At 36.8% G+C, this 14,268-nt stretch overlaps 1 protein-coding gene across 2 annotated transcripts; it reads right to left on the reverse strand.

Annotated features, from left to right (window-relative positions):
* Window positions 1-3,046: 3,046 nt before the first annotated feature.
* Window positions 3,047-12,505, reverse strand: tlcd5.L (TLC domain containing 5 L homeolog). 2 transcript variants are annotated; one of them, XM_018225762.2, is made up of 4 exons: window positions 12,149-12,505; window positions 10,005-10,091; window positions 8,019-8,221; window positions 3,047-4,325 (listed from the first exon to the last, which is right to left on the reverse strand). In XM_018225762.2, the coding sequence occupies exons 3-4, from the start codon at window positions 8,215-8,217 to the stop codon at window positions 3,787-3,789; spliced, it is 738 nt and encodes a 245-aa protein (XP_018081251.1). In that variant the 5' UTR covers window positions 8,218-8,221; window positions 10,005-10,091; window positions 12,149-12,505; the 3' UTR covers window positions 3,047-3,786. The 2 variants fall into 2 exon arrangements, with proteins under 2 accessions (XP_018081251.1, XP_018081254.1); XM_018225765.2 differs by lacking the exon at window positions 10,005-10,091.
* Window positions 12,506-14,268: the final 1,763 nt, after the last annotated feature.

The raw sequence follows: 14,268 nt of genomic DNA on the forward strand, positions 1-14,268 counted from the left end.
TATATAATCTTTTTTTATTAAATGTGCCAGTCCCCTTTAATTCTTTGTAACTAATATAGATAGTTTTTAATTTCCAAGCAGGTTGCAGGATGACATCTGTGTACAGTTGCCAATATAGTACCATGTTTTTTTACTTCTATATAAAGTAAGTTTTACACAGTGTTAGTTTAAGATGATATGCCATAAGGATTCATTATTATTATCCATTCAATGTTGAATGCAGATTGTGTTCTTGTTTTCCAGTGTAGCAGTCATTTCACTTGCTTTTCTTTGTATCTATATAACAGTGGTTGTCAAAAACTGAATGAGCCTGCTACACCAATTAACCATTAACCCACAATAAGAAATAACCTTGTGCTTTAGTTGGTATCTACTTTCATGAGTGCCTTTACATATATATTGCTGCCTTTAAGGAACACTAAGCTCATAGTGTTGTTGAGAAGTGCAGTACAGTAGGCTTTAGTGGTATTTGGTACCACTACTACTTTTGTACGTATTGATCAACTCAATCAATTCGATATTTCGGGTTTCGCAACTTGAGCTCGTCGAATCAAGTTTTTATCATTCGAGTTTTTTCTTAAATAAGAAACCATTCAAGTTGTGAGTTCATTCAAGGTATAAAAAACTCTAACACTCGACCTTTGATAAATAATCCCCTAAAAGCCTTTATAGTTTTCATTAGTAAAAATAATAAAAAGCTGTAAATAACTGTGAATCCGTATGACAAATTCAAAACGAAAAGTGAATTGGTGTGAATTTGAGTCTTCCCAACACGAGTGTGGATCCGCACAGGCAGTAGTGTTGCACTACATAGGATCTGTTTTCCCATGTAATGCTTAAATGGATTCTATCACAGGAAAACGTTTTTTTTTTCCAGTAAATAGCTCTTCTCCAGTGGGCAGGGCTGTATTTATATTAAGGCCACCGAACCCCTCGGGTGCCTATTTTTTTACGGTTTTGTTTGTAGTTTTTTTAACCCCTCCACCCTGCGCTACGGATTTCCATAGGAGCTGAGGGGTAAGAGGGCCAAGGAAGCACACGGAAGTGATGTCATGCCCACAATGCTCTGACATCACTTCTACTGAATATGTTGTGTGTTGTCACGCACACATCACGCTGATGTCGCTCACACAGCGTAAGGGCGTGTTTAGGTCCGATGAATAGGGCAGCATCGGACCTATTTTGACGTGCGTTATAGCATCAAGATGTCTGTAGCAGTTTTTCTTGCACATGTGCAAGGTATTCTCCTCCCACTTCACCTCCTAGATTGTTGTGTGCTACTGCTTTAAGTAATATGCTGTTCACTGATTGGAAATAATGTGCATGCGTAACAGTCTTGGTCTCAGTGCTGGAGAAATGGGTTATGAGAATTTTTTTTCTTTTGCTCTTACTCTGGTGTTTCTACATCTGCACGGATGAAAATTTAGGAGGTTTTGGAACATCAGATGAGTTATAATGTTTAATACACTTTACTTGTCCATTAAGGTCATCCATCTACCCGATTCTATGAGAAAGGGCACTTGATAACAGGTTATTATAGCTCCAATAGCTATATGTTATTTGTAGTTCTATAATTAGTGCTTTGACTTCATTTTGAGACGTTATATTTTCATTACTGTTCCACTACAAACCGATGTCATTTTTTACAAGATGCAATGATCAACATACCCAAAACTATGCATAGTATAAGAAATGTTTGGACACATCAATTTCTCATCTGATCTGATGCTTAAAGTTGTCTGGGAAGAAAAAAGGCTGTTTCATGCTGCAAATACTTGCCCTTGAGCATTTATTTATAATACACTTTCCAACATATTTATTGTGCCAGAGTTGAAGCAATAAGCTGCTACTTGACAGGTAAAGTTCCAGGGACACTTGGGCAATCCTTTACTGATTTATTGTGCATTGAAGTTATACTTTTTTTTTGAAAATCTACCATAAATTGTCTATAAAAAATTCCTTTGTAAAAAGTCTATCTAAAAAGTGAGGTATTTAGCATAATCTATTAAAAGACCTTACAACAAATTAAAGTGTTATAAAAGTAGCCAGATGCATTTCTGTATTTTACTTTTTCCACTATTGTTTTAGACATCATTTTTCTCATTCTACTGTTAGTGTTTGGGCCCAGCAGCTCTCCTTGATGGTTGCTAATCTACTGCACTAGGAACCTGAATGTACAGATGATGAAAAAACAACTCTAAAAATCAGGTGCTTTGTCTTTCAGCGATTTGGTCTGTGTTATCTGCTGGAGAGCCTAGTATATGCTGTAAAATATAATAAAAGATATTTATAAATGGGTGATAACTTGACCAATGAAATACACAAGAAAATGCTGTTCTATATTCAGTAAAGCCATTTCTCCAGTTTATCACCATCTTTTTAAATATGAAGTTATTAACAACAGCAAATGCCAAAAAACTCAACTTCAAATTGTATTTTGTTGTATTGACTGAATAATCTGGATTGATTTGTTACTCCAAATTCTTTAAAAGTGGAGTTTTGCAACAACAAACACATACATAGATCGCTATTTTCGGGAAATGAAGTTAAGGATATTCTTTTAAAGACAGGTTCACCCCAATAATGGTTCTTTTTTTATCAATTAGAATGTACTTCACTTTTATGTAATTGCCCCAAGGTCTGAGGTGGTGTAAAATAATACACCTTTATAGATTACGTGATGAACTCCTTATAATGCATGATTTCAATGGCTGGGTAGCATGGCGTTAGGATTACATGGAGCTATATATACAGGTATGGGATACGTTATCCGGAAACCCGTTATCCCGAAAACTCCGAATTATGGAAAGGCTGTATCCCATAGACTCCATTATAATCAAATAATATAAGGTTTAAAGAATGATTTCCTTTTTTTCTGTAACAATAAAACAGTAGCTTGTACTTGATCCAAACTAAGATTTAATTAACCCTTATTGGAAGTAAAACCATCATACTGCATTTATTTAATGTTTACATTATCTTCTAGTAGACTTAAAGTATGAAGATCCAAATTACAGAAAGACCTGTTATCCAGAAAGGCCCAGGTCCCAAGGATTCTGGATAATAGGTCCATGTATATATATATATATATATATATATATACGCTATTTATTTTATACCATCTTGTGTATCAGAGTATCATATTCACCACTCATTGTTATACAGACATGATACTCACGGACAGGTTGGCTTAAAAATTGATTTTGACTGCTGTAGCAATTGCTTGGGGTTAACTGAACCTTCAGGGATATCTCCTATAAAATAATATTAATGCTTAGTGTTTTCTGTGTCCCTTTTCCATTTTAGTGCAGTGCTAAGTGAAAAATGCAGAGTGTATGCTTATTCAAATAACTCAAGCCTTCCGTACAAAAGTTCTAAGAAAGAGCTGCTAAACCTAATATTACCAGCAATTTGAAAATGTGCTTAAAAGAGCATTTTCTTTAACATTGGATCCCTATACAAAAAAAAAAAATGTTATACCACTTTTGTAACATGAAATTAGCAAGATCAGGATACCTGTAATAATCCATTCTCACTCTGTTTCTCTCACACACAAACATTTTGTTACTTTTTCTTGGTTTTCCATAATAATAACTAATAATTTAAAAATAGAGAAAACACTTTCAAGTACTAGTCCATATCACTAAAATGTTCCTTACCACTACTGCTACAGGAGAGTATTGCCTTGTAAATTCAGAGTTTATCCTTGTTAAAATTTTACAAGGAATACAATATCAGCTACATGGCCCCTACTCAGTCTTCTCTTGTATTTCTCATATCCTGACGTCATAGAGATTTAGGATGCCCATTGTAATGTATCTGACCGCTTGTACCATTGTTATCTTTCCACATTTTGTATTTCTTGAGGCTTCGTCTCCAAGCAAAGCGCCAGATACTTATCATGAAGCACCAAGATATAGCATACATAGCAATACCTCCCATTTTAACAAACCAGTATGGTTTTGGGGAGGTAAGTTCACAGTATAAAAGCCAGGCTCCCACACCTATGCGCACAGTGGTAAAAAGAGCCACAAACAAGAAATCCACAGTGTCCCCAAGGAAGGTGTCGTAGCGAGCTGTTTCCCGCAGAAACCATCGCACTTGCAGCAGGGGATTTGTTATTTCACTGCCAAACAAGACAGCATTAACTTCAGTAGCCGATTCACCAAGGATTAGTGCCATAATTATGCCAAGGATGCTAAGAATGTGATGGGTCAACATCAAGGCTTTTTCTGTTTGAAAATACACACACCAACACAAGTCAAAGAAGAAGTATCCCAGTGTCAGACATAGCACGTGCACTTGAAGCAGGGTATTTGGAGAGCCTACAGATGAAAAAAACAACATGATTGTGTATTCAAATTAACAAAGTTATATACAAACACAATGAATAAGGCTATAAGCAAATACAAATACCCCACTACATTTTATAGAAGCTGATATCAGTTTCGGAATTCACCCATTTCGGAATTCACCCATTCTGAACACATTCTCCATCGTCTGCTTCCGGATTAAAGGGGTGGTTCACCTTTAAGTTAAAATGTAATATGTTATAAAATGTCCAATTCTAAGCAACTTCAATGGGTCTTTTGTATAGCTTTTTAATTATTTCCCTTTTTCTTCTGACTCTTTTCAGCTTTCAAATGGGGGTCACTGGCCCCATCTAAAAAACAAATACTCTGTAAGGCTATCCATTAATTGTAATTGCTACTTTTTATTACTCAACTTTCCAATCAGGCCCATTTCTATTGAAATTCTAGTCTCTTGTTCAAATCCATGCATAGATGCTAGGGTAATTTGGACCCTAGCAACCAAATTACTGAAATTGCAAACTGTAGAGCTGCTGAATAAAAAGCTAAATGACTCAAAAAACCATAGATAATAAAAAATGTAAACCAATTGCTAATTGTCTCAAAATATTATTCTCTACATCATACTTAAAGTTAACTCAAAGATGATCAACCTCTTTAAAGTATTACAAGATCCATCTCTATTTGTATGGAAATAAGTATAAGGCTGTACTGGTCCCTTCAGACAGCAGGCCTATGTCATTTAAAAGGGAAGTATCACAAGCTGATTATGGGTTTGTTATTTTTGGTAGAAGCTTAGTTCTAAGACCGCTGTCAGACCAGTATAGCGAATTTAGTCTGTAGACAACCGATACCTGCTTCGAACTACAAAAGATATTTTGAATGAATAAGAATGACGTTTTGGGTAATATCTTTACGTTTTCTTCATTGTTTATCTAAAAATCACAAGAATTCTAAAAATCTAAAAACTTGTTGAGCTCATATAGGAGTCAATGGCAGAGGTCCCTTGAACCATTGGAAGATGTTAAAAGCCTTCATGATGTTCGAGTTTTCTTCAGAGGGTTTTGCCCCAAAACTCACTTTCAGTTTTTGTGTTGTTAACCCAGAATTCACTGATTAGAGTTTTTCCCATTTGTTTTTTTAACTATAAACCATTCGAGTTGTGGGTTCATTCAAGATATAAAAATTCTAAAAAACTCTAAAATTCGACCTTTGATAACTAACCCCCTGAATGTCGGAAGTAGATGCACAAACAAAACCCACCATCTGTCTATGGGCCAGAGTAGAGTCAATTCAGTGAGACAAAGGTTTATCTTATGAAAACTCAAGATTCAATATGAGATGCAATTCAATTCTCACAGTTTATTACGGGAAAACTCTATTGAAGTCTAAGAGAAAAAAACGGAACTGAATTTGGAGAAAAGTTTTTTCTCCTCAAATTGAACCTCGTCCATGAGTTTCATGTGATAAACCATAAGATAACTTTTCGTAGGATCCTACATAATCTTGTGCTGTTGTATTACAAGATCAAAATCTTTCATGTAGTTTGGCCCTTATGCTGCTGACTGCATTAAAGGAATTGTTCAGTGTAAAAATAAAAACTGGGTAAATAGATAGGCTGTGCAAAAAAAAAAAAAGTTTCTAATATAGATAGTTAGGCAAAAATGTAATGTATAAAGGCTGGAGTGACTGGATATGTAAAATAATAGCCAGAACACTACTTCCTACTTTTCAGCTCTCTTGGTTCACACTGACTGGTTAACCTGGTTACCAGGCAGTAACCAATCAGAGCTGAATGCTGAGGATCAATTGCAAACTCACTGAACAGAGTTTGCACTGAACAGAAATGTACCATGTGGCCCCACTTCAATTCGCTGACTAGCTCAGAGTTATAGAGTGTTCTATAGTAGTGTTCTATCCACTCACTCCAGCCTTAATACATTCAATTTTTGCCTAACTAACTATATTAGAAACATTTTTTATTTAGCATAGCCTTTCTATTTACACAGTTTCTGTTTTCACACTGAACTGTTCCTTTAAGTGGCTGATTTCAAGTAGTTGCAATGCACTACTGACAAATGGCATGGGTAAGCTGTTTGCAGTTGGAAAATATATGTTAGCTCGAAAAAGCACAATAATTAGATTTTTATATCTGAAATTGTGTGAAATAATTTTTTAGCATCCAGTTTGTGTGCATGTTTCTTTTAGTTTCTGTTCTTTTTTCAATGCAGTTTTTTTGCTTTCCTAGAAAAGAATGACCTATGTGACATGTTGATCTTTTATCTCTGCAAACACAATTATCCTTGTCACTTTAGATATTTATCAAGATTGGGATACACTTCGTATTTCAAAAAAAAAATATATATATTTTTCATAGTGTGGCCTTCTTTGACCTGGTCACAAATAGACTACACTCAGCACATTGTTAGTTTCAATGACACAACCACTTCTGCACATCACTTCTGCACCACAAAGGTGTCTTCATTTTCTGCTTCATAACAAATGATGCAGGTTGATACCCACAGAAAATTCTGTGTGCCTCTTTGTTCCATGTGGATTTTTCCTATGTGCACAAACACATCAGAAACCACAAGATCCTTTGTTAAAGGGGTTGTTCACCTTTAAATGAACTCTTATGGGAACATTTAACAAAGGTCGAATTTCGATTTCATGTGAGTTTGTAAAAACTCCCATGAACTCAAAATTCGACCAATCGAAAAAAATTTGACCCAAAACTTGAATCGAATTTGAATCAAATTCGATTTGAGTTTTACAAACTCGATTTGAGTTTTACAAACTCGATTTCAGTTTTACAAACTCGATTTCAGTTTTAAAAACTCGATTCAAGTTTTCTCCGAAAAAACTAGAATGTCAGGAAGGCTGCAAACAACTCCAAACTGATCCTGACATCTTCCATTGACTAAGATGGCAATTCGCAGGTTTAAGGTGGCGAATAGTCAAATTCGAAGTTCTTAAAGGGCCAGTGTATGGTAAATCTCAAAAATCTAATTTGAATTTTTAAAAAACTCAAATTGAATTTTAACAATTGCCTAGTCAGATTTGACAGTTTTGGCCATTAAAAAGTTAGAATTCAAAAATTAGAATTTTTGCTTTGACCTTTGATAATTCTGCCCCTTCATTTGAAGTAGAGAGTGATATTCTGAGACAATTTGCAATTGGTTTTCATTTTTTATTATTTGTGGTTTTTCAGGTCCAAATTACCCTAGCAACCATGCATTGATTTGAATAAGAGACTGGAATATGAATAGGAGAGGGTCTAAATAGAAAGATGAGTAATAAAAACAATAACAATAAATTTGTAGCTTTACAGAACATTTGTTTTTTTAGATGGGGGGGTCAGTGACCCCCAATTGAAAGCTGGAAAGAGTCAAGAAGAAGAGGCAAATAATTTAAAAACAATAAAAAAGAAAACATGAAGACCAACTGACCAAATTAGATATTCTATAACATACTACAAGTTAATGTAAAGGTTAATCACCCCTTTAATCTACCTGCCAGCTATCAAACAAAAGAAGCACACAAGAAAAGCCACTTGTGTGTGTATACATCATTTAAAAGCAATTTCTCCTATAACTGGATTGACAGGGACACATTTGGTAAATGTTAAATGCACTTTACTGAAATTATGTTTTGATGTAAACACAGTAGAGTTGGTTCCCTAACAGTTAATTGATTCACGGTACATACCTGGATGTGTGAATGGCCATGGACCGTCAATGAATCCCACATACGCTGATAGAGAAATAATCAGAGCACCATGAATCAAGGTAACTAATCGGCAGTTCCACTCATAGGTTTTATTCTTATTAAGCTGGCAGATGAAGAGGTAGAGTGTGATCCAGGCAGTGAGACTGCATGCCACCAACAAAAATGGGTGAAGGCTCATGGTGCTGCAAAGTAAAACCACAGAACTTGAGATGCTAAAAACAGACGGCTTATTGATTAACAGTGGGCAGATTCACACTCATGCTTATCCTCTTCTACGTGTTGCCAAGGTTTTGATTTACCCAGTTTTAGTAAATGAGCTAGAGTGCATCTCAATTTATTATGAATCTGAATATGAGTCTTTGCTCTTATAGTACAGACAGACAGTTATTAGTACCAAAACATGAAAACCAATTGTGTAGGAACTATGTATCAGCATTAAGTCATCTGTTCGAAGAATGACATGGAAAATAGGAGTTTCCAACATTTCCAACTTCACTTTAAGACGACAATGTACTACATGGAAGTTCCTTATCCAAAAAGGCACAGGAAATTGATTTAATTCTACAACGTCTGGAGTGCCAACCTTGCCTGTAATGAAGATGATTTCATGAGTTATTATTACAGTAGAACCCCCATTTTAAGTTTTTCAGGGGGACCAGAAACAAATGGTGTAAAATCCAGGAAAATGTAAAATCAGGGAAATGTATTACGCATAATATATAGGTGGGACCACAAAACAACAATGTAAAATGATGTAAAATTGAGGTTTCACTGTATTTTAACACCAAACTCACTGTCAGAGCAGCAGAATAGTATTAGAGGATAGTCTGTATAAATATCAACCATATGTAAATGTAGCCATTTAATCTGCATTGCTTTTGGTAGGGTTTAATTTTCTAACAGATGCTAATTTGAAACTGTAACTGCCAATAGCAACCAATAAAGTCCTTTGCTACTCTGTAGACTGCTCAAAACTAACTGCCAGCTGCTATTGGCAACTGCAGTTGTGCAATGCAACACTTTAGTGTGTAAATCAGTCCTTTTATGTTTCATTCATAAGGGAACAATGCATACAGTTTTCATCTAACAAGATACAGGGCCACATTGAATTTAGTGAGAATTTGAAGAAAACGTGTTATTATATTGGTCATTTAAAAACGGGCAACGTTTCGGGCCTCCTGGGCCCTTTATCAAGCCTAGTGTTACAGTCCCACAAACATTGTAGGACTGTAACACTAGGCTTGATAAAGGGCCCAGGAGGCCCGAAACTTTGCCCGTTTTTGAATGAAACAATAAAATTACACGTTTTTTTTCAAATCGACAGTGTGCTGCTGATATCTGTCTTAATTGGATTATTTGACCCTGGAAGCAGGCGTGGGTCCTTTAGCTTAGCACCTGATACCACAAAAGGTATTTAATCAGGGTTTTAAGCTCTCTGCCTTTGATACTGCATGTGAAAACTCATGGGGGCAGATATTCTAAAGGGCAAAGTGGCTGTTTTGAGTGAAAATTCACTAAAATGTAATAAGCAGCGACATCGCCAATTTACTAAAAGGCGAGGAGGGCAATTTGCTAGTGAAAAAGCTCAGCGCTAGAGAAGTTTAAAACCCTTTTGCCAGGCAAATTTTTGCTCAGGCAAACGAATCAAATTAATCAAAGTACGAACTTTCCAATATGTATTACTTTTCGCCAGGGTCTGTTTCAGGTTTTCCTGGGCGAATTGATAAGATGAAGCTACATCCTCAACAATCTTATGTTAGTGACATTATGCCCTGTATGCCAAAAAAGTCTTAAAAAAAGACAAAACACTGCCGTTTTTTCATATTTTGATGTGGGATTAGGTTTAAAAGTTGTAACTGTGAAATATATGTTTTTAATAAATTGTCACTTCCAGCAGTTTCGCCAACAATCACTAATAAAGATATATACTTAAGACCTGTATGTACCCACCATATTTAAACTTACGTAAGCGTATGTTAACGAAGTTTCACTAGGAAGAAAGTAACGCTAGCGAAAATTCCCTTAGAAATGTTCACGTTGACGATCATCTGCCTAGGAGAAACTTCGCATTTTGATAAATAAACATATTCACTGCAAATTAACGTCATTAACATTATTATTCGAGCAGAAAAAACTAGGGATGCACCGAATCCACTATTTTGGATTCGGCCGAACCCCCGAATCCTTCGCGAAAGATTCGGCCACTACCGAACCAAATCCTAATTTGCATATGCAAATTAGGGATAGGAAGGGGAAAACGTGTTTTACTTCCTTGTTTTGTGAACAGAAAGTTGCGCAATTTCCCTCCCCGTCCCTAATTTGCATATGCAAATTAGGATGCGGATTCTGTTCGGCCGGGCAGAAGGATTCGGTGCATCCCTAGAAAAAACTTCCTCCAAATTCAGTTCCAGTTTTTTACTATAGACATCAATAGAGTTTTCATGTGACAAACAGTGATATAAGTTTTCCTGAATCGAATTGCATCTCAAATTGAATCTCACCCATGACTTTTCACTTGATAAACCTTTTTCTCAATGAATTAAATCTGGCCCAAAGTCTGATAGACTTGTTTCTTATTGAAATGTATTGGATGTTGGATGTATACACATGAAAAAGTGGAAACCCAATTTTATATTATTGGATACAGTCTGACTGACCCACAAAATCTGACCAAAAAAATTCTGCCCTTAGGGTTTATATGCAGAAGAATTTCCCACCACTTGGCAGAGCCGAAAAAGTTGATTAGATTTACTATATAATAACAAAACTGGGAATGTTATAGCTACAGTTCTAAGTAGGGATGCACCAAATCCACTATTTTGGATTTGGCTAAACCCTGAATCCTTCGCGAAAGATTCTGCTGAATTTAAAACTGAATCCAAATCCTAAAATGCATATGCAAATTAGGGGTGGGAAGGGGAAAAACTATTTTCACTTTGTTTTGTGACAAAAAGTCATGCGATTTCCCTCCCATCCCTAATTTGTATATGCAAATTTGGATTTGGTTCGGCGGAATGCGAATCCTGCTGAAAAAGGCAGAATCCGAAACCTGCTGAAAAAGGCCAAATTTATTTATTTCTAAACACTAGAATTAAGGTTTTAATTAGGGATGCAACGAAGGATTCAGTTTGGGATACAGCCTTTTCAGCAGGATTTGAATTCGGCAGAATCCTCGTGCCTGGCCAAACCAAATCCTAATTAACATATGGAAAATAGGGGCAGGAAGGGAAATCATGTAACTTTTTGTCACAAAACAAGGACAAGGAAGTAAAAAAATGTTTTTTATACTTTTTTCTTTCCTGTCCCTAATTTGCATATGCAAATAAGGATTTGGATCAGTAATAGGTCGAATCTTTCAGAAAGGATTTGGCTGAATACCAAATAGTGGATTTGGTGCATCGCTAGTTTTCCTTCACCTCCTACATGTCATTATTTGCTACAAATCAAATCTAGTGGGTGCAATTTGCTGTTAAAGCAGATGACCTCTATTAACCCTGTTCTGTTGCTCCTTTTCATTGTATTTTTTGCATTTCCAGTTTGGGTTCATTCATAGCTTTTCCACGGAGACATTCATCCAAGAGTGAAGTCCAAGCTTGGCCCAGGTTACCAGTGGAACATTCTACAGCCGTTCATTCACTTGAGTTTGTTTTATATTAATGCTCTGAGTCTTAAAAATCTTTTATAAATGAGTAGAAGGCTGTGAAATGCACTTTTGGTAAGCTCTACATTCACTATTGGAGAAATATACCAACACCTGTCTTTAGTCTAGCGCCCAGGTGACTGGTTGTCTCAGACCTATTCTCTGATATTTTCATTGGCTCCCAATGGCACGTGCCTCTCACTTGGTCTGGTCATCTGCTATTCGCTGTGCATAGAGTGGGCGTGTCCATCTGGTTTGCCCCTGTGTTTCTCAGCCGGTGTCTGAATGGTCTGTGTGTGTCTGACCATAACAATTACACTTCTACCTTTTCTTTCTCCCTGCTTCTTACATGATGTGACGCTTTGTGTCTCTAAATAAAGCTGGCTCTTTTTGAGTGTGAAAGCACGTCTGTTGCTAGTAGCGCATCAGCACATCCTTTAGCTCTCCCCCTGCACATTCTCTCACTCACCTAATATATGGCAGCTTCTGCTTCTTATCGTCCAGCTGCTCCTCCGTTGCTGCGTGACATCACCAAATCACATGGCAGCAGGGGATCACGTGGGCCAGACTGCAAAGCCGGGAAGACACAATAGAGAATAGAGGCAGCAGGGAGGTGTTCAGTGCTGCAGTGTCTCCTGTTTACATTTTCACAGCAGCCTAGTGACCGAGTTTTGAAGGATAGGACTGCTGTCTCTTTAGTTTGTCTGCCTCAAGTTTAGTTTAATGCATGTAATAAATGTAACTGATAACATCAGACTTCAGAATAAAATGGAAAGAAATAAACTGCCCAGATGCAGCTCTGCTTAAACAGACTCAAATACAAGGGTTTCATCACAGTGGGTTAAAGGAAAACTATACCCCCCAAAATCAACACTTAAGCAACAGATAGTTCATATCATATTAAGTGGCATATTAAAGAATCTTACCAAACTGGAATATATATTTAAGCATACCTGTGTTGTGGGGTGTTGTGACTTTTCTGTCCTATTTTGGGGACCCAAAAAAGTGAGCGGAGCCGCAAACAACCAATCAGATTTTCCCTATTGACTTCAATGAGAAAATGTAAACAGCTGTACTTCTCACAGTAATAAAGCCAGAGCTCCCAAACTTGGCACCGTGGGTCACTGGGTGACTGCGGCCAAAATTTACAAAAAGTGGGCGGAGTCTACAACAGCCAATCAAATTTCAGCCATTCAATTAAATAGGAAAATTTTAAACTGCTGCCGCTCTTAGACGGTTAATGGCAGCCTCCTCAAAGTTGGCACAGTTGGTCACTGGGGGACTGGGATTAAAATTAAGAAAAGTGGGTGGAGCCAAAACCAACCAATCAGATTTCTTTGATTGGTTTTAATGGGAAAAATTAAGAAGGCTGCCATTCTCTCAGTATTGATGTCAGGGACCTTGAATATCACAAATGTGGTCGCTGGGGGTTTCCACTTCAAGTTTAGAAAAAGTGGGCGGAGCCACCAACAACCAATCAAATTTCATTCATTGATTTTCAATAGAAAAAAATAGAAATGCTGCCATTTTTACACATTAAATGACAGCATTCCCAAACTTTGGTATGTTAGTCACTGAGTGACTGTGGTTCACAATTAGGAAAAAAAGGGGCGGGGCAACAACAGCCAATCAGATTTCAGCCTTTGACCTTAATGAAAAATGATAAACTGCTGCTATTATCACGGTTTAAATGCTAGGTGTACCAAACTTGGCTCAATTACTCACTGGGTGACTGCGGTCAAAATTTAGGAAAAGTGGGTGGAGCCATAAACAGCCAATCCGTTTTCACCTATTGACTTCAATGTAAAATTTTTGATTACCGCCGTTCTCACAGTTTTAAAACCGGAGGCCCCAAACTTGGCACTGACCATGACTAGGTAACTGGGGTTAAAATTCAGAAAAATGGGCGGAGCTTAAGACAGCCAATCAAATTTTACCTAACGCTATTCAATGGGAATATTTAAATTCCTGTCATTCTTACACTGTTAATGTAAGAGTGCTCAAACTTGGTCCATTTGGTGACTGGGTTGCAAATTTTTAAAAGTGGGCGGAGCCAAAAATAGCCAGTTTGTTTGGATTGATTTCAATGGTAAAATTTGGTTGGCTTTAAATTTCACCGGTTTAATCCGGATTCTACCGACTTTGTGTACTCTCTAGGCACCAGGGGCGACTGGGCAAGACACCCAACATATATGGGGGGCCTGAGTTTTGCCACGGCAAGCACCACTCACATTTTCTTCAGGAAATGTACCTCTCTAGTTTTATTCAGTTATTCTTTATTTTGTAACTAATTATATCATGACATCCATCTCTATGTTGCTATGCGTCTCTTATCTTGTGCCTTTCCTTGGCTAGTCGCTCTTTGGTCTATTCCTATACTATCCTTTTTCTGTTCCCTTGTTCCACATTGTCATTCAATATAAATTGCATTGGAAAGTTTGTTTTAAAGTGGTAGTTTACCTTGAAGCTAAATTTTAGTATGTTATAGAGTGGCCAATTCTTTGCAAATTTTCATTTGGTCATTTTTTTAATTGTTTTTAATTTCTTTGCCACTTTCTTCTGACCCAGATTTCACTTACCCCACCAGCA

The sequence above is a fragment of the Xenopus laevis genome, chromosome 7L (assembly GCF_017654675.1).
Source record: "Xenopus laevis strain J_2021 chromosome 7L, Xenopus_laevis_v10.1, whole genome shotgun sequence".
Taxonomy (NCBI): Eukaryota; Metazoa; Chordata; class Amphibia; order Anura; family Pipidae; genus Xenopus; species Xenopus laevis.